General features: G+C 39.7%; 2 protein-coding genes across 2 annotated transcripts; both read right to left on the bottom strand.

The window, feature by feature from the left end:
• Positions 1-299: 299 nt before the first annotated feature.
• Positions 300-21566, bottom strand: xrcc1 (X-ray repair complementing 1). Its single transcript, XM_085178552.1, has 17 exons — positions 21089-21566; positions 20898-20990; positions 19839-19946; positions 19593-19751; positions 19159-19236; positions 17988-18111; positions 17678-17784; positions 14637-14799; positions 14315-14555; positions 13101-13217; positions 5267-5348; positions 5096-5192; positions 3118-3166; positions 2138-2274; positions 1904-1994; positions 1734-1809; positions 300-1145 (listed from the first exon to the last, which is right to left on the bottom strand). The coding sequence occupies exons 1-17, from the start codon at positions 21137-21139 to the stop codon at positions 1038-1040; spliced, it is 1881 nt and encodes a 626-aa protein (XP_085034678.1). The 5' UTR covers positions 21140-21566; the 3' UTR covers positions 300-1037.
• Positions 21324-27315, bottom strand: LOC146508675 (sialic acid-binding Ig-like lectin 14). Its single transcript, XM_085178561.1, has 8 exons — positions 27232-27315; positions 26100-26501; positions 25137-25454; positions 24792-25055; positions 23705-23977; positions 23322-23424; positions 23064-23229; positions 21324-22966 (listed from the first exon to the last, which is right to left on the bottom strand). Exons 1-8 carry the CDS (start codon positions 27272-27274, stop codon positions 22811-22813), a joined length of 1725 nt encoding a protein of 574 aa, XP_085034687.1. The 5' UTR covers positions 27275-27315; the 3' UTR covers positions 21324-22810.
• Between the last annotated feature and the right edge of the window lie 28 nt (positions 27316-27343).

Raw genomic sequence — 27343 nt, 5'->3', positions numbered from 1 at the left:
TCACAGAAGGAATGAAAAGGAAGAGTGCCTCTCGAGCTGCAAACACAAGTGAAGGCAGAGAAAGAAATGAGAGCAGCTCAGTGCAGAGACAGTTTGATTAATAAAAAAAAAAAGAGAGCAAAGTTTTTAATTAAAAATCTTTTTTTTTTTTATTTAGACAAAATAATTAGGTATTACAAGGAGAAAGAAGTTTGAGACAGAACTGAACAAGCCACTTTGGCCAAGCAGCAAAGGAGATGTTAAGCTGGACACTTGCACTTGAATTAATGAGAATCTTAAAAAGGACGCCGACACTGATGTCTGTTTTATGTCCTCAGCCTATAATAATGTTATCCCTTTTTTAAATAAATCAAATAAAACGAAGAACAAAAATGTTCAATTTCTTTTTTTTTTTCCATGGCTGTAACCTTCCATAACTGACATCTTTCACCTGACTTTGGGTCGTTTTCATAATAGTCTTCCCACTTACACAAATGGTGCATTATCAGTGCTGCTGGCTGTCAGGACAGGGTGATAACTCATTTCCAGACAGTGCCTGAGGTAGCCGAAGCGAGCAGCAACAAACTGCAGCACAGGAAGGGAGAAATTCAAACAAGTCCTGAGCCAGAGTGTCTGCTTCATTCACAAAGCCCAAGAGACTCAGCAGCACATGGATGATGATGATGATGGTAGAGATGATGAAATTGGTTCCTGGCCAAGCTGGGGCTAACGACCCTCGAGAGCGCAATCTAAAAATAAACCTATACTTAATCCTAACAATAACCTCAAGAAAGAAACACTATGTAGTGGACAGTCTGCAGAGCTTGGCCGAAAGTTGAAAACATTTGCAGAGAAAACTGCTTGAGGTGGAGAAATTATATGTATATCAAATATGAAGTCCAATATAAAGGCATCGATAATAACAAACAGTTGACTTATTGCTCTTTGAAAGTGTAGCTGTTTATCTGAAACGGAAAATGTGTTTATGGCTTTCCCTGCTGCTCCTTCATCAGGATGAGGGGTGTGAGTGCGGCCGCACGCTGCATACAGTGTATAGTTCAGGGGACGACGGTGTAGGGCTGATAGGGTAGCATCTTTTGTCGTGCACTGATTGCATAAATCCATTCCGGTTTGACAAAATTCAGATTGGTGTTCTCCATCAGCGCCTGCGAGGAAGTCAGAGCAAAAGCAAGAAGCGCAGTCACGTCATGTGCTTGCATTACAAATGGTCAGTCAGGCTGAGGTGTAAAGCCTTTAAAACCCTTCAACCTGTACCTAAGCTGCAAATTCAAATGCTAAAAAGGCACGCAAATGGCTGGAAACCATAGTAACCTACACTTGAAAGGTACTAGTCCCCACTGCTGCTGAATTTGTCCTGGGAATGCTAAAGTGCTTCCCAGTTTGCTTCAGTGCTTTTATATGATTACACCTTGCAAAATAGTAGGTGTATACTGCGTAAATGAAAAGGCCTCAGAACTCTGGGCTGATAACGCTTGGAGTGGAACATTTAAAGGGTATTTCCTTTCCCTTTTTTTATTTTTAGCTGTGCACACTGTATAATAAAGCAACACTTGACAAAAAGTTAAGTGAAGCAATTTCCTTTACAAAATTGTCTTGACTGTGGGAGTAAAAGATAAAAAGCTTCCACACACGGGTACACCGAATATGAAATCTTTTTAAGCCCCTGTTAGACATGTTTATTTGGTTGTGGCTGCTTATTTTCAAAGAAAAAGAGAAAAGATGGTACGACTCACGTCTTCAAAGGAGTCGTGCCACCCTTCACTGGTCACCACGAACTGCACCTTCTCTGTCATATAGTCCTCGATCACTCTGCAGCAAAGATAGGGACATAAATTACAGTTATAATTGCACAGATTATGTCTTTTTTTGTCCATTGGGAATAACCACTGAAAGTCTTTCTTACCCATTAAAGGCAACAATGTATCGTAACAGCAGTCGTCTGTCATTATTGGGGAATTTACCGTAGAGGAAAAAGTGCTTTCCGCTTAGGAAATCTAGAAGAGAAGACAAAGTGGGAAGCAAATGATCAAGAAGAGTGGAACACAGTCTGTAGGAAAATTATAAGAAAAGAGGAGAAAAAATAAAGAAAGCAAAACACAAGCTGCCAGGAGCTGGATGGGAACTAATCGATGCATACCTGGGAGCTCGGGGATGGGATGATCCTCTTCAGCTTCAGCGTCTGTGTTTTCATCCGTCGACCCCCCGTACGGATCCTCGTCCTTCACCACCGTTCCTTCTGTTGCTCCTTTCTTCTGTTTTCTCCCCTCTTCCACCCTTTCACAAGAACAAACCTCTTTATCCTACATGTTAACAAGCCTGCTCTCAAAAGATGTTTTTTTTTCTTGGTATTGTGTGGCCACGTTCTAGCAGGGGCCACAGCTCTGCTGTCTTTTTTTACACATTTAATGAATCTTTTCATTATTTTCCCTCAGGAAATCCAGGGAATCTCGCTAAGGGATCAGCTAAAGACCATGGAGAAATTTTAAAAAGGATATAATGTTGTTTTAACTGTGCATTTAGGACTAAATGTAACAAGTAAGATATACATATTATATATAACATCAGCAATATAGTCATAAAGTCAATATAGATTTAGTCATGACAACACTAAAGGCTACTTTAGTACAGCAGTATCTCTTTTAAAGGCTAATGTGCCCAAAAGCTGTTTATTAAAGAGCCGTTCTGGTCAAGAATATTATGTCTTCTCCCATAAATATCTTGAGGGAGCAGATAGACTCCTAATTTATTCAGTAGAGTGTCTTTGCAGAAAGCTAGGAGTTCATTTAATCTGCTGAATGGTGCTGGAAAAGTAGCATAAAGCGGGTTTTTACATTACATCATATGTTTTTACTGCAACGTCTGCAAAAACGACGCTGATTACGGCAGTAATGCTGAAGGAAAATAGTAAAACTGCAGCTCATTGTGACCTAAAAGACAATGAAATGCTCTGGAAACAGCAGGAGTCGCTTGGAAAAACTGGCTCGGTGCGAAAGAAAACACGTTACTGTAAAATTATTAATCAAAATAAGACTAGAGCACCCTAACAATCAAATAAGAATTAGTTATCGAAGAATGAGTATTACAAACAGCATAATCAAAATGATTTGTTCTGTTTACCTCTGCAGCTCATCCTCTGTGTCCACTGCAGATTCATCATCATCGCCTCCTGGGAGAATGAGACATTTTTTTTAAAAGTGTGATTAAACTCGCCAGGTTTGCCTGAAAATGTTGGTAACGAGTTTTGTATTTAACACAATTTTCCCTTCACCGAGTTCCCCGACAACACAAAATACTGTGACCGCTCTATGACCCTAATCTTAAACTAATGAAAAAATTTAAATTCTGGTCACCTGGAGATTGAGATTGTTATGCTGCCATTATGCTTTCTACAATTCTCATCGAGCACAGATGGGAGCGAAAAAACACACCAGGCGAATCTGCTTTTTAATGAGTACCCGAGTTCCAAATAGCGAGTAGCCATTTCTACCAAAAAAAACTTTGACAGCATCAATTTTTCAGTTCTCTTGCACCCCGCTGGAACGATGAAGCGCCATTCTTCCAAAAGATATTTTCTCATTTGGTGTTTGGTGATGACTGGGCGGAAAGCCGTCTAACACTCGCAAAAGCCACAGCATGGGATTTCCATCATTTTTAGCCATTTATCGACTCTCTGTGCCACCGCAGAATAAAGGTCATCTGAGAACAAATCTGTGAGGTTAAATGGACCAAGTGACGCCCCCCCCCCCCTGACAGCACAAGCCATCAGATCCCATCAGATCAGGTTTTTCCTTTAATTTGCACATTAGAGTTTGAGTAGATGTAACCTTGCCTGCAACATCTGCCACCACCGTAAAATCCTGTGTTGTTGACAGGAAAAAGAGAAGGTGGTCTAATTAAAAAGCTGTCTGTCATCATGTACGTGTTCGGTGGGTCAGCCCTTGCTGTCTGTCCTCTCTGATGCACCTCAGCACTTTACTTCTGGCTCTCGTATTAACATAGAAATGAGATTCATGCTCAAGTCCCTTTATGGTGATTACATTTTACCCCTGTTCTTTTTTTCCCCCACCTCAAATTGCATCTACAGTAAGTATGTTGTTCCTGTTCTTTTTATTTATTTATTTATTTTTTAAAATGGCAGTGCTGCCATCTCATCCATTTCCAAGTGCTTTATAAAGGCCGTCCCTTTTGTCTAATCCCTGGCCTCCTCTCTATCCATTCTGTCCTCTTCAGCTCACGTGTGACCCTCCTCTCCATCTCTAGTTATTTGAAACAGAATGAATCATTTTCCATGAGTCTCAACCATTTACGCTCAGCTCCCGGATCTTTTCAGTGCAGATATACAAATGAAGGTTTACTTGTTTATTCATTAAAATGAATTTAATTAACAAGTATGCTTTAAATTTAGGGTTCCAGACCTTTAGGTTTGTAGTTTCCTTCACCGTGATTGATTCTCACAGAGCAGTTTCTTGGCACAAATAAACCTGTCAGAGGTCTCAGTAAGAACTCTGATAAGTTTGTGTAGATCAAAAGGTCATGCAGAGGGATCCTGATGTAATATATTCAAAATCTTAGCTGCTAAATTTTTAAAGAAAAAATTGTTATTGTGTTTTTACTGAAATCTTATACAACAGATGAGGAAACAGGGCTGTAAATAATATTACCCGATAAGCAGACTCAACGATACACTGACACAGGTCTGAGCATGATGGTCTAATGTTGGAAGAGAATACTTTCTTTTTCCTTTTTGCTTGTTTTTGGTTTTTGTTCCTATTTCTGGCACTTAATTCAAACTGTAATTGCCTGTTTAACTTGGCTGTCATTTTTCAATTTCATCCATTTCACCTGATCATTGAACCGACCATCCCCATCCCCTGTCATTTCCTTCAGTCTATTTGTCTTGGGCAAACCTTGGTTCTAAGTCAGCTGAATAACATTAAAAAAAGGTTTTACATTGCTTTCATTTTGTAGATGTTTCTGCAATGATGTGCTCAACTTTTATCCCTATAACAGCCTTAAAGAAAGTTAAGGCGAAATACTGATGCTGGCAGAAATGTCAGGTAAAGTTCAGTCACATTAAAAAGCGCTTGATGCCAACCTGGTTCATCCACATCAGTGGAGCCAGCATACTCATCTTCCTCCTTCTTCTCTGGCGTCTTTTTGGCCGTGACTTGTTTCTCCTTCTTCTGCGGCGTCTGCAAAGCAGCAGGGAGCTTTAAACCTGACATTCGATTATATTTATAGGCTCACTTAAAAAAAAAAAAATTACCTTTGTGTTCATTTCCTCTTCACTCTCGTCGTCCACTTCCATTTCACTCTCTGAGCTTGATTCGGGTCCATCCATCAGAAACCTACAGAAAAAAACAAAACAGTGTCAGGATGATTAAAGACCAAAGAGTAAAGTACCTTTGCTCAACATATCTTGTTCCCAATCAGCTCTACTTGTGCAATGACTCAAACTGCAACAATCCCTTGTCAGATGAGTGGGAGAAAAAAAAAACACATTTCAACAAGATGGTAATATTTTTTAGCTGACAGATTAACGACCTAATGTTTAAAACATTACCACAGTCGGTGTATTACATACTTTGAAGTTTGCATAGTGGGAGAAATCTAGTTTTCTGCAGGACGAGGGACAGGGGGACAGAAATCCAAAAACTTCTGTCCCCAAAAAACAAACAATACATTTTCCAGGGCGGTTGGCTGGTCTTTTTTTTTTCACCAATTACTCTCAGTCACAAATGGATCATCTGAAGCACTCAGTGAAAACAACTTCAGTTTTCTATGTGAATTAAGGCAACCTATCTCAGAAAGATAAGAGCTGGCAAAGTCATAAATCACACTCATTTGTTCTTTAAAATACCTTCCTGCTTTATTTGTTTTTCGTTTAGTAAAACAATACAATAGTATAGTTTTTAACAATTACAGCTGTTACATTCCTAAACTCCTTTAATCTGTATTAAAAAGGTTTAGTGTAATATGATCTAATTATGCAACAGAGTTGAAACTGGGAAGAAAAGCTCTTTTAGTTTTGTTCTGACCTGCTATATTACTCTACAATATGGACTGTGGAGAAATGTACTATCAAAAAATGCACTTATCATTGTGGAGCAATGAGGGAGAAGGGTTTAAATTAAATAGGGATCAATGGAGCCCTATCCCCAGTGGTCTGATGACTCCAGATTTGTCCTTTTTCGGAGTGATGGGGGGCATCAGGGTGAGGAGAGGTGGATGAAGTGCTGCACCCATCATTTCTGATGCCTGCTGCACATGCCTGCAGGAGCAGTGTTATGATCTTTGGATGGTCAGGATCGGTTCAGCAAGATGTGCTAAAAAAATGAGTAGCTGACTAACTGACTATACTGAATGATCAGGTTTTTCCATCAATTGATTTTATTTCTCCCCTTGAGGCATGGGTATATTCCAAGATAACAATGCCGGGATTCGATGGGCTTAGACTGTGAAAGAGCGATTCAGGACCCATGAGACGTCATTTTCACGCACTGATTGACCACCACTGCATCCAGAGCTCAATCCCACTGAGACTGTGTGGGATGTGCTAGAAAGAATTTAAGCAGCAGTCCAACTCTGCATCAATACGAGATCTTTTATGAAATATTAATGCAAGTTTGGATGAAAATAAATACTGAGAGCTGATCAAAGTGATGCCACAACATGTGTGCAATTATTTTGACCTTTGCTTTGGCTGGGCAGTGTATGATGATTAGTCTAGATCAGTGTTTCCCAACCTTTTGGAGCCACGGCACGTATTTCACATTAGAAAAATCACACGGCACACCAACAAACAAAAATGTCACAAACAGAATATTGCATATTCTTTTCAAATATTTATCGATTGCTATGCTGAATTGTCCCACTTGCAGCGTGATTATGTAATTTCTTCTTCGTCTTCTTCTGCTTTACTGGCAGCTCGCAGCCCATTTAATTGGAGCAAGAAGTTGCACTGTCCTCTGGTGGAAGAGAAGGTAATTGTTCTGCCCGTTACTCAAGCAGGTCGCTTAAAGTGCTAATCAGGTGGAACCAGATAATCTTTCACGGCACACCAACAGTGACGGGAAACACTGGTCTACATGTAAGCATATGTTGTTGCAGCACAATAAAAAGAAATCGACATAAACGTCAGCTGTGCAAGCAATAGTTTGCGCTAAAAATTAAAGAACCACGGGAACGGATCAGTGATGAAGTCCACCTTTTTTAAAACGTACATGTAATTAAATATGCGATTTTCTGTACTTTTCATACCTACAAAGAGCAAACGGATTCAGTAAGAAAACAAAGGAAATTATAAAGGATTACAGGAGTCGCACCACTCTCTGCTCTTCCATCTGTGCCACATCTACTGTAGCACCAGGCGGGCGACACTGCAAACTACAAGGTGAATAAGTCTTCTCACTGAAACTCCAACCTTTCAACTCTGTGGTCAACTGGACCAAACACAAAGATGCAATCATGATTTTCTCCATCTTGTTGTGATTGTTATTGTGATGCTAAATGTCATTTCTATTGGCAAGGCAAAAGCTACCAAGAAAAATCCCCTCTTGGGCAGATACCAAGCACCGCCATAGCGATAATACTGCTAAAATTACTCCCAATCAGACTTTTAAGAACAGTTGGATTAGTCCAAATTCAAATTTTTGTTTAACAGACTGGTAAAACGAACATCTAGGAACATTTCCAAAAATGACTTCATTGTTAAAATGTTTTCTGAAAACTTTAAGAGATTGTACAGAGAATAAATAAACTAAATGGTCCAATAAACTCCACCGACAACACCTAACCTGTGCAATACCTTTTGTTAATAGTCAACGGTGCAATAGACCTCAATACTTGAAATGTGCAATTCACTTGTATTTTTATTTTTTATTTTTATTTCTATTTATGCTATTTATCCCCTTCGTATATTTTATTTATATATGTCTCTGTATTTATATATGTGTGTGTATATATATAATATTCTGCTCATGCTCTGTAACTTCTGTCGGTGCTGTGCTTTTGGAAACCGAATTTCCCAGAGGAAGCCACCCGAGGGATTAATAAAGTTTTATCTTATCTTATCTTAATTGTGTGTAGTGATAATGACACTGAATATGACATGTAGAAAAACAAGTAATGAGTAGAAAATCAGTCTTGCAGCTCTTGCACACACACACACACAAGCAGAGGTATAAATAGGAAGCGTCCAGTGATAACGTTTTATTTCTGCCCACCTTTTCTGCATTTTCCCTCAAGCCATATAAATTCAGATGGACTTTATTAGCTTGGAAATGTGAAGTGCAGAGAGTTGAAATGCCACAGTTATGGTGTAATCGTTTCCACAGGGAGTCTTACTGACCTATGCTTACTCGTGTTATAAAACTCACTGTCCAGAAAATTGGATAAAGAAAAAGGACAACGTGGGCTAAAGAAACAACTGAAAAACGGCTTCTTAAGATAGCGAGAGTTGTTAAGCAGCTCGATCTGCTCAGTAATGAAAAGCTGATACGTAACTTTACGTAACACGAAATGTAAAAGAATAAACACTTTTATATTACTGACAAAAATTCAATGACTTTTTATGGAAGACTTTTTAAAAGAAAGAATATGTAGCGCAAGGTTTAACCTCCTAGGACCTGGCGTCCACATATGTGGACATCACATTTTGGGTTATTTAGACTAAAATACTCAATTTTGCTCTACATGGGCCTGATATCCACTTACGAGGACATTATGCTGCTATTGTTCTATTGAAATTTTAAACGAATAGCCTCATATGTGGCTCTTATTTTTCTTAAAAACAAAAATAAGGTTAAAAAAAAAAATCTTTGTTTTTACATTCATCGGGCCCCAATATGCCCAAATATCAAATAGAAATTAAAAATGCATGTCGTGGAAGAGTTCGGGTCTTAGGAGGTTAAAATTTTTTTTTATTTTTTAACCATCCAACAAAGTAGGTAAAATTCCCTCGACTATGAAAGCAATGCATAGCAAAAATATCAACTTTAATATATCACCTTGCAGTCGGGGTTTCGAAAAGGGGCCTCAAAGAATTTATCATTGATCGCTCAAAGTTTTAAAAATAACAGACACACTTCTTTGCCACTGCTTTTAGCATAACATTATACTCTGTCAATATCAGCGTCTTTCAATGAGATTGTGTTATCAAACCTTTAAAGTCACAATGAATGAAGCAGAAATGCTGTTGATTTTTTTTTTTTTTTTTATCTTAAAGCTTCTCATCTGTGAGTCCTTAAATTTCTACATTTTTTTTTTATTTTGTAAATATCTTATTTTTGTTTGTTGGTGGAAAAAAAGGTTTCTGATACGAAGAATTTTATTGTTAAACTAATTTTTAATAAATAGATAACCTCACTTGATTCACTTCTATGCTTTTTGCAAAACACCACGGTGCAGTGAAGTGTTTGAAAGAGCTTTGTGTTTTAAATTAATTAAAATGCAATTCCGTTGCTGTGCTGACAGCAATATAGCAGTATTCTCCAGGTCCTCCTTCAGATGTTGCTAAAAAGCAGTGATTAATTGAGAAATATATTTACTCACTGAGTTCTTTTTTGATTGGATGCTATGGATCTAAATATGCACCTTCTCCTCTCCTCCTCTGCCTGGATTCTCACTGATTGTGTAATGAATGTCCAGAAAGCATTTCTTGGGTGCTTAGCTGATGTCACAGGCTCATTAACAAATACATGACATGATCCGCATGCATGTCAGGAAACAGTGAAGGTGAGCATTCGCCCTCAGACGCTCGGTGTTTGCGTGCACGTTGGGAGCAACAGTTTGAGTGGGAGTGTGCGTATTTGTTTGGGTACTTGTCATCATCAAAGTAAGTGGTCCCTTTAATTACCCATAGCAGATGCAGCTTTTAAATAAAAGATACATCAAAGCCGCACACTCCACAGGCTGCACAATAGCGGAGCTGGGCAGGGGAATGGATTATTCTGACAACGGGAGAGGGGGAAGCAGACTGGGGGCGAGAGATCTTCTCTACTATCACAAATTGATACAGAAAGGGGAGCGTTAGGGCGAATGACGACACAGGCTGCAGTCAACTTTTCATTTGAATTTACTTTTTGAGAATCGTAAAATAAAGATCAGATTTTTCCACATTGTGCCCTTCAGCAGTATTTTATTTTAAAAAGCTTTCCTCAATCTCTCACATTCTTCGCGTGCCTCATATGAAGACTGTAGCTGTCTAGAGAAATCTCATCACACCGCAACTCTGGCCACTTTCATTTACAGCTTTGAAGTTCGACGTGAAAAATATCAGATTTCAGCGCACCTGTTTTATCTACGAGGTATGCCCTGCCGCATCGCCGCGACGATCTCTGAGAACTGACAGTCACACCTACTGATAGTCACACCTAATTATAAGCAAAGGAGGGCTCATTAATTACATCTGAGACATTCCCGAGTGCATTCCTGGGATGCAGACAGAGCCGAAATCTGACGCTTCTTTTCCATTATGGAGTCATTTCATTACATCGTTACTTATATATTGTTATAACATAAATGTAATTATGAAAACTCTCATGGTGTTACAAACGAGGTTTGATGCAAACATAACAAGGTCATTAGTGAGCTGACATTTTCAGTTTTAATGATGAAAACGTTAAACTAGGAGCTCACTGTGTAAATGTGCACTGGCATTCGTGCTCAGTGTAAAAATATACTCTTTGATTTAGAGTATCTGCAGGGTTTGAATGATTAGGAGGTGCTGATGACTATCATCAATCACCATGCAGATCCACAATTAATTCAAGTACAAGATACGTTTTTAAATCATTGATTGATGCTGCCTGTGACAGAACCCTGAACACCCTTCCCTTGATGTCATTACTTTCCAAAGTAATGACATCAAGGATGTTGCATCTGGATGTTGCAGCAGCAGTCATCTAGTCCTGATTTTGTGGAACAAAGCATCAGCCAAAGAAAAAGTACTATCAAATGATCACTTTTCTAAAAATCCTCCTGTCAACTAAACATGAAATTTAACTTTGTAGCGAACCACATCACATCTTATTTTATCTTCAGCCATGCAATCCTTCCTGTTTGTGATGTTATTTTCTGAAAAAGTTTGGACAGCTCAGAGAAAATTATTTCGAATACGACACGCTTTACAATTATTGGATTTTCTTAGTTTTTATTATCATGTAAGTAGTTAGCTGAAACCGCGACTAACCAAGCAGGCTGCTTAAAGCACATTGGTGAATGTTAACACAGCAGGCAGTGTTAGGTGAAACCCTCGTAAAGCCTGATGCAGAAGCAGACAGCATATGAGGAAATAATCTGAGAAGTCTTCAATAGTTTGTTTCGTCCCCACTGCTTGTTATTTGATGGTGAGTCTCATATTGTGTACGAGGAGTTAGACAGATAAATGTAGGCCATTAAGAGTAGTCATCCGTCTTTGTCAACCATAAAGTGTGTAGATAAACTCAGGCTGCAGTAAAGCGGCAACAGAAAGGGAAGGGGGTCGGAAGTGTCTCTCTTACTATAACTGTACTGCCACTGGGTTGTTTAGGATATTATCACATGTCTGATATTGATGCGATATCAGGCACTGTGCACCCTAGACAGGTCCCAGGTCTGCTGCAAAGCAAACACACAGAAAACTTTACTCTCGCATTCACACATCTGGCCAGTTTGAAACTGCCATTAAACCTAACATGCATGTCTTTGGCCTGAGAAAGGAAGCCAGAGCACCCGAACAGAACATGCAAACGCTGCACACCGAACCCCGAACCCCTAATCCTTAGACAGCCGGTGGATTCAAACCCAGAACCTTCTTTTTACAATATCAGTTCTGCATTAAATATCATGGTTATCATCAGTACTGCGTTACTGCAACATACTTCTATTAGACATACACTAAAGGGCAGCAGCCCCCAAGTTTTTTTGCGCCACGGACCGGTTTATGTCCGACAATATTTTCACGGACCTGCTTTTAAGGTGTCGTGGATAAATACAACAAAATAAAACCAGCACAGGTACCAAAAAAAGTTAGATTTATTCAGAACACACGCAAAAAGACCCAGAGAAACAGAGTTAATGATAAAAACGATTAAAAAAACCCCGCTAAAAACTGATAAAAGCCCTGAAAACCATAAATTTCACACCCGAGCCTCAACTCTCGCGGCCCGGTACCGGTCCTTGGCCCGGGGGTTGGGGACCATTGCTATAGGGTATGAGTAATAGGTGTTTTTACATATATTCTGTCTTCTTGACTACATTCAAGATAAGACCCTTTAAAAAGGCAGAACGGTTCAGTAAATTCACACAAAAGCGCAGCAATGGAGTACAGTATTTAATATTGGGCTCTCAGAAACCACTAGCCCCACCTGCCCATTGTTTTTAGTATAGTAACATTATTACTATACAACACAGGGATGAAGCTGATTCATTAGCAAGATGTACACAAAACTACTTACAAATAACAGTAATTAAAATTAGTACAGCTTATAGAACCAGGTTTCATATACTCACATATGCCTGAGCTTAATGAACCTTGCATGACTCGACTTCGAACCAGAGCTAATCACTGCCAACAAAACAAGTATGAAAGGACTCCTTATATTATAAGGCCCAGCTACATAAAGTAAATTGCAGTCCTATCCCAATTAATTTGGGCCATCCACTGCCTGAGATGAGCATTCAGCTCTACATTATTCAGCACACACAGATTTGTGTGGAGCGATGACAGAAGGACCTTGATGCTGCTAAGGTTCCCCCTATAATGAGCCCTATAATTAGATAGCTGCTGGAGTTGGGTGGGTTGAATTTGTGATCACAGCAGGGATCATCTGCTCAAGGTTATAATGTTCTCTGCAGCAAGCGGCCAACACTGCTGTGAGGGGTGTATTTTGGGATGATTTAATCAATCAGAGTGTTTTGCATAGACCGTGTGATGTAGAGATGCAGACGTGGCCTTAATCAGATGCGGATTCAAATGTTGGACACATGTTCCAGGTTATAACCCGGCTGTCACTGAGTGGAAGTACCCTTTTAAAGTTCCTGTAGTCAAGCTTGAGCCACTGTCTGTTATTAAAGTAAAACAATTTCTTTATATAATCCTCTGTATTTTTCACACTTACCTTTTGTAGGAGATTTTCTGCTTCCTCTTGTGGCAATCCAGCACCCAATCCTTGCGTACGATGATTCCACCCGCTGATTTCACCTGGCTGTACTTGGGGGTGTTAGCGAAGGCACAGCTGCAGATTAACGGCCGAAAGAGATGCACGGACACACAGAGACACGTATGGTTACATCAGTAAAGAGACGCTAACAAGGGCAGGCTGTTCTGACAGCAGAGATCAAGATGCAATCAAACTGAATTACTGCGAGTGCTGACAGGACTTTTACACTAAACTCTGATCTTTTTCAAAGATGATAATCGAAATCACACACACACAAAAACCCATCTGAAACAATTACAACACAGCTCTCTTGCAGGGCACGTTTGAAATTTTGTTGAAAGATAACGTGATCTCGTTATTTACCGTGATTATTTTCAGAGATCATTATGATATTTCAGCTTGAACGTCTCACTGAACATTCAATTTTAAAACTATATAAAAAGCATAGCACAAAAACGTTTTCCTTCTGCTTATCTCCCTTCATTTTTATCATGTGCCAACTTTCTGCAGTTTCACCACATATTGATCTTTTGCCTTATCTGCAGCTCTTTTGCATTTGCTCATTTATCTCCGCGCATTCTCTTGGTGAATCTTATATTTGTGAGTTGTCCTTGACACCAAAGGACGGCAGTAAACAATGTCCTTAACAGCTTGAGCTGATGTGGTAAAATAAAAGCCATATTTTAGTAAAACTGATGTTGTGTTGGTGGTGCCAACTAAACCCAACAACGCTGTAAATGAAGTGAGTTTTTGCACGAGGTTAGGAAAAAACACCCCAAATGTCCTTCGGAACAGTAGGTACTATAAATTTTTACTGTTCTAAAATCATAAAAAATAGCAGAGAAAACTGATATAACTTTAATGTCTGTCCATAAAGCATAAGACTAGAGGATAGAGCCTGCAGCTGTTAGCCCACCACAAAGACAGAAATGCCAATAAGTAATTCAGAAGTTTGGATAAGCAGGTTTTGATAACCTTGAACAGTACCAGACTCCCCGTTTCCCACTTTTTGTATAATACACTAACCACCCGCAGGCTTTAGCTCCCCATTCACTGAGCAGACACGGACAATTGAATAAATCTTTTCATCTAAAGTCAGTAGTATTAAATTCAGGGGTGAATTAAAGTTATGAATGCTAGATTATGCCAATCGATTCCTTTCAGCAACTTACATAAGATGTGTGGCGTCAGGCGTCCAATCGGGTCGATACTTGGCTCCCATTTCCAGCGCTTTTTCCCTCAGCTCCCCTCGGAAGGGGTTCTGAAATCCACTGAGGACAAACACCACCCCCTCCATGAGCCGGGTGAATGGGACCTGCTGCTCTTTCTGGGATTTTGCCTTCTGTTTAGTTTTAGGCTCAGGTTTAGACTCACTCTCCCTCTTCCTGTCAGCAGCCTTCTGAACTGGTGATGCTGTAGAGATTATTAGAAAACTCAAGGAAAGTTCTCCACATGAATAAATAACTTGTTGCAAAGATTCCGAGACTGTGTTACCTTTGGCCGAGCTTGGGCTGGGTGTACTGACTGAACTCGGCTTGTGTTTGGGGGTTGCGGCTTTACCCTCAGGTGAACCAGATGGACTTTTTTTCTTCGAGGGAGGAGGGCCGGGGGCAGATTGTCGCTCTTTGCTGAATTCAAATTTCCTTTTTGCTGGTGGCTAGAGGTGACAATTCAGAGTTGAAATTACTATTTCATGCCTGAAGTCCGCTAACACCTTGTACCAGTTTATATTATTACTATAATCTATAGATAAAATCAATGAAGTCATGGGGAAAGCAAAATAATTATCGAAGGATCTGTGGGAGAACATAGTGGAACTTTATATATAAAGGAATAGAGAATCAGCACTGTTCAAATTCTATTTAACAAGTGGAAAATGAGGGATTATGTTGAAACCAAGCCACGTTCTGGAAGACCATCAAAATAAAAAAATAAATTTAAAAAAATCAGCCACAACTGCACAGAAATTTTTGTGATACAAAAAAAATAGGTAAAGAAAATGGGCAACATGGTCAAATCACCAGAAGAACAACATTGCTCTACCCATGTCACAAAGCAGATGCTTACATTGTGCCTAACAATAAAGACAGAAACTTTGGTTTCTGAACTGAAGGAAGAGTTGTAGACATCAGCCCAGAAGCTGTGCATAGGACGCCCTTGGACATTCCAGCTTGACAATAAAATCAAAACAAAACCGAAAAATTATCCAAAGCCAGAAACAATCGTAAATTTTGCCAGGATTTGTAAACTTAGGTGCACAACTGTATCTAACAGGGGTAGCTTTCAGCTGGCTTTACTATGCACAGGCATATATTTGTGCAGCTCATCCCAGCAGGTGGCTTTTATTCAATTTTCCTTTCAAAAGCCAAAGTGACATGCGGCTGTCACCTCCACGTGTCTGAGCCCCTCCTACTTTCCTTCTCAAGGTGTCCTCAGGCAAAATAACAATGGTGCATTTTCATGTGTGTCATGTACACATGAAAAAAAAATACACAATGTATTTTAGGCTTTCTTGGAGGTGAAGGTAAATTTATTTCACAACAGTTTCCTATTTTTCAACCATATGGTTTTGTCATGATAATAAACCGGGGAGCACACCTGTATTTCTCTTTCAGTCAAGCTACCTTAGCCTAATGTTACTCCAGTTTAAATACGTGCATTTACAAAAAAGTTCATATCAATGCCCACTATGAGGTGAAGTCGGTTTCAAGTATTCTGCCATTGTTGCTATTGATTGACACCCCAGAGGCTGTTCAGAGTTTGAAATTGAAGTTTTTTAAGGCTCCCTGAAAGTTTAAAATACTGATGTGCTGTTACTGGCTCATTACTTTCTAATATTTACTGTTAAGGGGAAAGAAGAAGAAGAAGAAAGTCTTTGTTTTGGGGTCTCAAGTATACACAATGTTGATCGGCCTTACACTGAAACATGTACATATTCAGACCCTTTAATTGTGATTCTGGGAACTTAATCACTTCTGTCACCAGCTGCTTCTCGCACACTAAACAACAAGGGAATTACATCACACACAGGTTCTTAAAGGGGAATGGCTGTGCTGGTAACAAGAGGTACCCTCCATCTCAGATTTTCATTTCCTTATCAATGAACCATGAGGACTGTGCATGTCGTCATGTGGGAAAATAACTCAATGAAACCAGGATCTTCAACCGATGCAGATCTGTGAAAAGAAGTGCTCAGTAACAACGGTTCCAACCTTGACCTATTTTTACTTCAGTTATTAGATCAAAAGCTTTGATGGAAGTGAAACTCTTAAGATTAAGAAGCTGCCACAGGCAGCCTTAACCTGGTATGTTTTTCATTCTCATCGCAGCTCTCAAAGAAAAACTGTGTGAGCATGGGGACAACATGTAAACCCCATGCAGAAGTAGGGATGGGTACCGGTATCGTTCTGACATAAACGGTAGTAACCAGACCGAAAAGCAGCGCAGATTTCGGTGCTTTATTTCGGTGCTTTTTTTTCCTGAGATGTCACACACTTTGGATTCTAGCCAATCATTTTACCTTTGCAAGCGTAGTAGGCGGGCCCAGGTACGTACGTTCTTTTAGAGCAGAGCTACAGATTAAGGCGAAGCGGTCAAAGTCTGGCTGTACTTCACAGCAAAAGATGACTCATCTTTGCAAACTCAGCAGCCTGCAACAAGTGCTTAAAGGTGATACTGTGCAAAGGAGGTAACTCCTCGAATGTGATGAAACGCCTGGCGACGTATAGCATTTTGGTAAAACATCTACTGCGGGTGTGGTGCCTGTTATCGGACCCGGAGTTAGCCACATCCCCGAAGAACCCGAAGAGGAGATCCTGGCCCCTAGCCCTGCCAGTGTAGCAGAAATGATGACAGATGATGATGGCAGCAGCAGCCGTTCTTCTCTGCATGAATAGCTTAATGTTGTTCGTGTGTAATTTACTTACGCTAACCACGTTATTAAATTAATGCATGTAAGCTGAACTAGCAAACACCGTTGTAGTTACATGCGGCTGTCTTCTTGTTTCATGGCAGATACTAACTTCACCCTGGCCAAAAAGGCTAAAATGACCAAAGAAAAAGTGGAAAACAGTTAAACATGAGAGGATTTTGGACAAAGTTTGTGTTTTTTCCACTGATTAAGCACTGCTTCCAACCAAGAGTGATGCCATAAATCCCCCATAGCTGCAGAAAAGGCTAACACTGTTATCTTTTTACAAAAAAAAACAGCTAAACATGAGAGATTTTTGGACCAATTTTGTGTTCTCCATTCTTTAAGCACCGGTTCGAGCACCGGCACCGTTTCAAAAGTACCGGTTTGGTACCGGTATCGGATAAAACCTAAACGATACCCATCCCTATGCAGAAGTGACCTTTCTGGGTTTGAAACCAGAACCGTCTTACTGTAAGGCAACAGTGCTAACTGCTGAGCCACCATGCTACTGTATCACATGACACCACAGATCCCAAACTAAAACAAACTATCCACTCTCATGTGGTCTAAATATAGAGAAAATCCTCCTGCCCATTAAGTGGAGGGCGGGAGTGTTTACTACCTGTGGTAAAGCAGAGGTGGAAGACGAGGCCTGGCCTGATGAGTGGGAGCTGCCGCTTGCTTGCAGAGCAGCAGCAGCGTAGCTTATCTTCTCACTCTGAGGAGACGCTACAGAGAGAGAGGTGCAGAGAGCAGGTTAAGGAAGAAAGCAGCCTGATCATAAAGAATGTCTTTGAAATCACTTCTTTTAAAACTAATTAGTGCTCTGTTGACTTTTTATTATTTAACAAAATTACAATTTTATTATTACAGTGAACATAAAGAATTTAACTGGCCTCGAGCAGCTGGTAAACTCAAATAATTGGATTTACCTTTGAGTGAAGTGCTGGACTTTGTTGCGTTCTCCCGACTGAAGAAGAGACTGCCAGGTTGAAGGCTGGGCCCGGATGCAGGAGACTCATCCTTCACCCTGAACTGTCCCAGCTTTGTCAGTTTCTGACAGGACAGAAGAAGGAAGACTTCAGAGGCAATAAGGAAGATAGAGAGATGGAAGTGCCTTTCCCCTAATACAGCAAATAGGCTGTAACATGACAAATGAGTCCATGAGTAAGAAAGTAGATTCATATCCAGGAAGTGCTAAAACAAACGCATCAGGCGTTTATGCTGAATTCCCACTACAGCATAAACGAAAGTAAAAAAACATAAATCAAGTAAAAATTCCTGTTCAAGTAAAAGAGTACCTCACCAAGCACATTTTGAATTTTACTATAACAAAGTCGCACAGATTATTAACTTGGAGTGTGATTTAAAACATTTGAAAGGTGATGGCATTGAAGAGACACAGAATTCGTGAATGAACCTCAACACTTCAACAGTTGTCACCGTTCGTCATCATCAGTTGCTAAAAGAAAAACAGATGTGATGAGAAGGGCAGCGTGTCACAGTGGAGTTTCATACCACAGCTACATTTTGAAATATAGTATGACCAGACTAACATTTTAGTTAATATGATCCAAAAACAAGTCAGCGAGCCCATACACTTGGAGTGTGAGGTTGAGACAGAGAAAGCCGTTATTGTAGCCTTCTGTAGGCCTGGAAAAATTCCATTTCAAGGCACGTCAGAATTTTTTCCAATCCAAAAACTGCGTTCATATTTTATACTTTCTATTAGTGTAATAGAATATTAGGCTTTGTAAAGGCTAAAGTAGAGTAGCTTGTCTGTGCATTGATGACCCCATCACGTCTTATCCTTCCTTGAACGACTTTTGATAGATACTGACCGCTGCAGAGTGGGAACACCCCAGAGGAGATGCAGGTTTGGAGATGTACCATCACAATCTGGACCATGTCAAACATTTTGCTTGCCCATTTTTCCTCCTTCTAACACATCAACTTTGAGGGTAAAATGTTCACTTGCTCCCTAATACATCCCACCCACTAACAGTTGCCATGATGAAGAGATAATCGGTCTTATTCACGTCACCTATCAGAGGGCATACTGTTTTTCCTGATTGGTGTGCATGGTCTCAGTGGAGTACTTACTGGGGAGGAAGTTGGAGGAGGATCGTTTTTGTCAGGTGGCGAATGAAACTTAACAAAGGCAAGCCCATATGCAATATTCTATAAAGAGCAAAGACAGATTCACATTATATTTCCATCAAACAGACACAATTCAAACTCCATTACAACTTCAAACGGTGCCTCAACAACAGGACACCTGAGACAAAGGATCTGGAAAGATCATCTCAGCGCTTATATTTTATTGCATAATATAAAGTTAGCGTAACTGGAAAACCACGCTGCACTGCTGCTTGCAATTACGTTGCTTTCATTTGACACTATAGAACAGGTCCTGTTGCACTGCTGTATTCAGACACTGTCATCATTCCATAAACGGCTTCAGTCTTAATTATAGATATATTTGCTAATTACAAAGGGCTTGTCACTTTACACATCAAACACTCTTAGACACTTACCTTGCTGTAAGGCTGGCTACACACAATTTTCACTCTGTCCCACTTCTCCTGAGCTGTGCTCTTTTGCAGCTGGTTGGGCCCAAAGAAACGCACACGGTTCATGTTGGTGCCACTGCGGCTCTCCGTGGGCGACATGAAGGAAGACGTAACCAGGAGAACCTAAAACAGTGAGATTAAAATCAGACTGGATGAAATGAAGTCATTACAGCATTCAGGAAGTGCGATTATTATTATTTGTAAGAATACCTCATAGTCTTGATCTCTGACAGCTGAAGAATTCCCCACCAACACCTCAATGAAAGCTGAACCTTCATTTCCAATATCAATGCTGTGCACCTGCTCTTCCTTTTCAAACTGAGGGAGAAAAGTAAAAGTTGCATGGTAATACTTCCCAAGGAAGCACAGGACACACTTCCAAAAGAGAAGAATCAACACACTATTAATTAATCAAATTAATCTAAAACCATGTGGTGCTGGCATTCAGCCGTCTGATCTCTGCACAATAAAGACAAATTTAGCTTTTTCTAGATAAATGGAAATATCACCAAATTTGTCTGTATGGTAAGAAAGACATGCTTAATAACAAATGAAATGTTAAAAGTACCTGGATGTATCAGTATATGTCAGTATATATTGTAAGGTAGATCCTTCAATAATACATACAAAGAGAAACCCAACAATCATATGACCCCCTATGAGCAAGCGCTTTAGTGACAGTGGGAAGGAAAAACTCCCTTTTAACAGGAAGAAACCTCCAGCAGCCATCTGCCGCCCATCACAGGGCAAGATTGGGAAAAAAGCTAATGTAAGTGATTACTTGGAGAAAGTGATAAAACAATTATAACTGAAGGTGAGGGTACAGAAAGCATCTTTATAATATATGAGCACTTAAAAATATTTTTAAAAAGTAAAAGCAGAGATTTGAAAGATGATTGCGAGCTTGCCAACTGATCTTTTCAAGGAGCTTCTTTGTTGAAGAGTGGGCGCACTAGCAGAACAAGCTTGATCACCATTAGTTCTCAGTCGTGATTGTGAGATTGGCAGCAGAGACAGCGGACCTCAGATTATGACCAGGGACGGTAACACAACATCTGAAATTCACTTTATAATTATAATTTGCGTGTAAACTTCTTTTAGTGTAAAGAAAGCAAATACAAAAAGTTTGTTTGAATTCAATAGATTGTATGATTCTCCCAAAGTTACATGTGTGTAATTTGGTGTTTATGTAATATATGTAAGTATCTATTTTATTGAATTAGTTTGGTGTCACTTGAACACACAAAAACAACAACAAAACAAACAAACCTGGAGAATGACTGATATCTGCTTCTCCCCGGGTCTGGCTGCTTTCCACTTTCTGTAGGTGTCAGAGCTCAGGAGGTTGTCTGCCTTGTGCGTCTGTTTTTGTAACACAACACACGTGAGTATGAAGCAGCCTCACAGCTCAGCTTTCTTCATACAAATCTCACAAAAGCAATACATCATGTTGAACTTACAGAGTCCTCGGTGCTGCACGACACGACGTGCTTGAGTTTGATTTCTGGCATATCGTTGTTGTTACTGATGATCGTCAGGCTAAAAGCTGATCGATTCACTGATCAGTCACATAAACCAAACGGGCGCGTGCCTCCCCACGAAGCGATCGCAAACGGCTAACAAGTCATAAGACACATCCAGTTTCTCTCCACTGGAAGTGATTTAATCCTGAAAGTTTAATTTCTTATTGGTCAGATAAACCGATGACTAACATGTTAGCATGCTAACAAACAATAGGCAACTCTTCCTAATGATTTTGGTGACTTTAGCACACCTAAAGGGCTGTTCCGCGTAATTTGTTCACAGCGTTATATGCATGGCATATATCCGTTACTCTGCTGTTACAGAAAATTCATACTACAGATTTTGATTATGAGTTAAATGTGCGTAAAGGTGCACACATTTTCCCACCAAAAGCCTGTAAACGCCAGGATATGACGTACCTTCCGACTAACGACTTTTCTATCCAATCAGAGGTTTATTTTCTTCTTCTACGATTGAATTGTTGTGTCACAGAGGTTTATATTGCCACCAGTCGGTCACCATGTGAAGAGGCATTCAAAGAGAGCACTTATTCTTGAAATCTTTTCCAACCCTGCGCAGTTTGTCTCTTTTGTGACAAAATATACACTTTTAAACGTCGTGAGCAAACACTTTAAGATGTCAGAGCAGGGAGAATGTACATTAGACTTGTGAATTCATAGTCTTTCAGCTGTCAGTGTTCAATAACACCATATCTGCAAAAATGCATTACACCAGCAACAAAAAGAGCCCAAAAATAGGTTGTGTTTTTAAATTGAGAGTACATCATAAATCAAACTGGAGATCAGCAATATACACATAATTACAGAAGTATAAAATTAGCTAAGAAAGCTCTAGAAGATGTAATATAGGATGATACTGATTCAGTATGCATACAAAAAAAGTGAAGTAAAAAAAGTTCATATTCAAACATGTAAATAAATTTGACTTTTCGAATAGATGAGCATGAAAGGAAGGATTCTCTGCATTATTCTTTTTTGTTGTTTACTGTTGAGATCTGTGTGTGTGTGTGTGTGTGTGTGTGTGTGTGTGTGTGTGTGTGTGTGTGTGTTTGTGTGTGTGTGTATACACTCAAGCTGATGAAGCTGATGAACACTAAGGGAAATTAGTTAAACAATAGCCATAAAGAAGTCATTAAAGTTCTAAGACAAGAAAAACAAAAACTTCCAGGTATGCTTAACACAACAGAGTCACTGCTGATGTAATGAATGTTATAAATTTCATCACAGCTGGAGCAGCTCTTTGTCCTTCCAGATAAACTTTTAAAGCTTCCTGAGGATCACTGTTGTGCTCCAGCTGCTTTTAGAAATGCAACTGAGTGGTCTGGTCAGACTACATCAGATTTGAGGGTCTGTTTTCTTTTTTTCCTCAAGGGCTTCACAGATAAAATGATGAAAACTCTTTCATCAAACCTTTTCATCTCCCTTTGCTCTTTTTTTGAAGAGCAAAGCACATCTCTGTCGCTCGATGGCAGAAATTGTTCAGTTTAGAAACTAGAAGAAAGATAGACCAACCACAGATCAGAGTGCAATGTTATCAAATGCAAATGACATATATACAAGTATTGATTTAAAATGTATGCAATATCCTGAGAACAGTATTAATCCAATGTACAATGTGACTGTAATTTAGCTTTGTGATCAGAGAATTTCCAGGTAGATGCCCGTCTCTGCATCTTCCACAGCTGTACCCTGCACCTCTCTTACGCCTCTGACTTCCTGACCAGCTTCTTGGTTAATTCTTCCACCTGGTCCAGGTCTTCGTCTCTCCCCACCTCTCCTGCCCATTGGACGGATCTAAAAAAAAAGGGAGAGCAGCTGTTTTCACTGGAATAAGTGATTTGCTATTTCCTCTGGAAAAACTGTACACTGAAAGATCAAGGTTATCAAATACCTGCTTAGTGCGGACAAAAAGAGGCGTGCAGTTCTGGTACACAAGCTGGTAGCTGCCATTGGTGTAAACATGAGTTACTTCTGTGCAGTTTATATATAGAGGCATCCTGTCCTGATAAATTTCCAATCCTCCAGGATACATGGTGGGATGTCTTCTTAGAATGTGCCTGAGAGAAGCAGAACAGGTATTCGATAGACTTGATAATTAGGCGTGACGCAATCCAAGCAAACTTTTAACAGGAAATGTTTATGTACATACTTTCTAGCTCTCTTTTTGCAGCAGTAGACAAGAAGGGCCAGGAGGAATATGACCAGGACAGCGGTGACAGCAGGTAAAACCAACCACAGGAAAAATGCTATCTCTGTATGTGGACCACAAGAGCAGCAGTGGATCAGCATATAGTGTCCCATCACTGGATTATATCAACTTCAAACTTCAGTGCAAATAAGAAAAATCAGATTTTCCAATCATAGCTCAAGAAAATTATTTGGTTTTCTTTGCAGCTTCTTTTCTTCTACTTGTGTTTTTAAGCTGCAGGCATGCTGCACAGAAGTTTCAGCACAAGCAAGACATCAGAGTGAATAAACAAGAGGCAGGGCTGTTGTCTTTCTTAGTATGAAAAAGCAGTGCTTTGAACACACCTTCTTCTCCCTGCAGCAAGACCAGCGAGTCGTTTCCCAGAGCGTTGAAAGCAAAGCAAATCACCATCTGAGGTTTTTCCATTTGCCCTCTCAGAGTAGCCGTTAGCACACTGGGCTCTGATGTTACAGACTCGTTGTAGTCTTGAGGTGGAACAGACCCATTAACGCTCCAGGTGATTGCAGGTTTGGGGTTGGAGTCGACCGAACACTGGCACACCACCTCTGATTCCTCTACAGTACAGGTAGAGGAAAGCTGGATGATGGCCGGCTTATCTGGAAGAGATAATACTGTCATTAGGTTCTCAATAATATTTATGAGGATATATCTACACAAAACACAGGGTCTAAGGATTGAAAGGCAATTTTATAATTTTTTGAATGGGTTAGATGAGAAATTTACAGAAAATGAGTTGCCTTCTAGCCTACTTGGCGTATGTAAAAACAACAGTTCATTCACTATTTATTGGCTGTGATTAGTGTCTTTACAGGCCTTGCAGACTGTTTGGTCAGTGAAATCAAATATGCATGCAGAAGCTCCACATTTAACTCTGTGTAAGACAAACTCATTGGAATTTAATTGTTCTGTTTATCACCCAGTACACATAACAGTGTACTGGGTGATAAACAGGTTTTTTGCCCTTTATTTTCAAATCCATCCTGATTAATTTATAATCACCTGTTTTTTGTTTCTCTCAATGGCTGCTCTGCAGTCTATCTACAGTTTGCTCTATCTTCACACAACGAAAGCTTATTGTCTCTCCCTTTATTTTTGTGTTTCAGTCATGGACCAACCTACTTACATAACTGAAACTTAACAATTGCATTTTCTCCTGGGAGAGTTCAAAGTTCAGATTTCAGTTTTTACTTGTCAGTTGGATTTGAATTATGCAGCTGTAGTTGTTTTATTTTCCTTTTATTATCCCCCTCATCTGTTTTTATCAAGCTCATTTTTATACTTGTTGAACCTTGTTAATTTGATGCCAAATAAATGCCTGGTTAAATCAAATCCTATGGTTTGGTTAGTTGGGTGCAACCTAACAACACGTATATATGGGATGCAGAGAGAACCAAGAAGCGGTAGAATTACATTGTATATTAAGAGTTGTGGGTCGCGATTCTCCTCGGCCAATCAGGTTCTGAGCTACGCACCGGACCCTCATATCTCGAGTCACGTTGTACAGCCGGACTGTGTGCGTTCGCTGGTTGAGGTGCACAGTGCGCCCATGTTGACTATAGGACCAGTGGTATTCTGTTGCTGGAGGGTCAGCTTTACATGAGCACATGAGCAGTGCATTGCCCCCCTCCTTCACTGTCAGCGTCTGGACTTGAATCTTCACATCTTTTGGAGGAACTAAGAGCATTAAAAGGGAAAAAGAAAGGTTTTAGCTTACTGAGCCAGGAACACAAATACACGTGTCAAATCTATACTTACACGTCACATGTAGGTCCTTCAAAGTGGATAGTTTGAGGTTTGAAGTTTTAGGGCCTGGGAAGATGACCTGACACCTGGGCTTCACCTGGTGTGTTACAGTAAAGGTCAAAGAGGCCAGTAAAATTTTCCTGTGGGGATCTGGGTAGAGTGTCTGTACTTCCCCAGGTTCAGTTATATTCTTCTGGGCTCCTCGCTCCCACCTCCACTGCAGATCAGGCAGTCTGGAGGGGCAGTGGTAGTTGACAGAGCAGTTCAGGGTGACCAGTTGTCCTTCTGTGGCTGACCGGATGCCGCTGATGACAGGAGCTTCAGGGGTGTCTGCCAAGAAGGAAAATCTCCATCATTATGGTTTTAACACTTTAGTGTATTAAAAACATAAAAATCATACAAGCAAAAAGACAAATTCTCTTACAACAACCATTAGTGCTAGAACTACTGACCAAGTCTACTCATATGTGATAGAAACAAGACTGTTTAATTAATAATCCCATATTTCTTCTTTTGTGTTTTTCCTGTAGTTGATATTGATTCAAGTTTTTCCTTCCCAATCTCATGAAGTTCTTGCTAAGATGGTGCTGTGTGATTGTTAGGGGCTTTTACCTTACAATATAAAGTGCGTTAAGTGACTATAGTTGTGAATTGGCGCTCTATAAAGAAAATGTGAATTTTTATTTATAAATGTAAAGATAAAAAGAAATGCTTAATGCTCTTCCTGTAAATTTATTTTAGATTTATGAGAAAATATGTTTTCACGGGAAACATTTTAAAGTTTATTTAGTAGTTAATCTGCTTAAGCTACATATGCACTTCATGCAGCTTTTTTTTTTATATAACTTTCCATGCGGGGGATTCTCTATTGTCTGATTGTACTAATAATTCTTCTATGCAATATTTATCATGTGAAAAACAATCAAAGTGTTTTAAAAAGTAGAAAAGAGGACATGCATTGTTTTCCTCACTCACAAATACGGTCCAGATTGAAGCTCCTTGGCTTCCCCCAGAGTGAGTCGCCCACTGTCTTCAGAGAAATTTCAAACACCTGGGGGTCATCCTCCCTGATCCTTTCGATTTTCACTGAGCAGTCACCATTTGCGATTTCGCCAAAGAGGGATGCTCTGCCTTGGAAATCCCTGCTCACTTGGCCTTTGTCCTGGCTGTTAAAAGCGGTGCTCTGAAGAGGAAAAAAAGGGCCACCACCTCTGAACCTTAGCCGCACATCCACCCACTGCTTCCTTCCCCTAATAGGATGAGGGGCTAGAGGCGTAAAGGAGCAGGGAATAACCACACAGGTGCCCACCAGAGCCTGGACACGGTCAGGGACCGAGGGTACAGGAGAAACAGCCTGCACCCCCCTCCACAATGTTGCTGTTGTACAGAAAGCACAGAAAATCATTTATCCAGCATTATTCGACAGTAGATTGAACTTTACATAATTGAGACACAATAGTGATATTTCACAGTTTTATTATGACAACTAAAAAGCATAAGAGAATGTCTCAAGGACACACCTAATAATATATTTCATATATTTAAAAAAGAAGCTGTAAAAGCTGTAACAGCATTCATTTCTTGAGACTATATAGAAAGGTCATCGTAAAAACTAAACTTTATATGACAAGAGGTTTGTGCTATCTGGAAATCTTACAAATACCACACTGTTTTGCAACAGTTGTATATTTAGAAAGAGGAAGAGAGCAGCTGGAGTTTTAACTGTGTTAATAGTTAAATCTACTATTCAGACTGCAAAACATGTCTATGTTTTTGTAAAGAAAAATATTTGTTTTAAGTTATAAAAATGTAGAGCATTTTATTATAAAAATACAATATGATTTGTTAATATTTAATTTTCATCAGCACAAAATATTTTGCAGAAAGCATTCAAAAGACAAAAGAAAAGTACTTAAAATAAACCTCTTATATTGATCATTTAGGAGAAGCCAGTGGAGCACAGGGGTTCATTAAATTACACCACATAGCAAACGTCCCCCAAATGCAGCCAAAAAGCAACTATGTTAATTTTTTGGAATTTCTTTTTTTTTTTTCAAGAAAGTTTAAAGTGTATTTAAAATGATCAATAATTTGTTTAATTACTTACCAAAAATCAGGGGACACACAAGGACAACGATGTCTGCCTGCATGTCTGCAGCCCTGCTCTGATGGCTCAGACAGGGAAGGATGAACAAAGGAGCAAAGAGGGGGGAAGCTTG

The sequence above is a fragment of the Neolamprologus multifasciatus genome, chromosome 11 (assembly GCF_963576455.1).
Source record: "Neolamprologus multifasciatus chromosome 11, fNeoMul1.2, whole genome shotgun sequence".
Lineage (NCBI taxonomy): Eukaryota > Metazoa > Chordata > Actinopteri > Cichliformes > Cichlidae > Neolamprologus > Neolamprologus multifasciatus.
The sequence above is the reverse complement of the archived record's forward strand: the minus strand, read 5'-3'. Positions and strand labels throughout refer to the sequence as shown.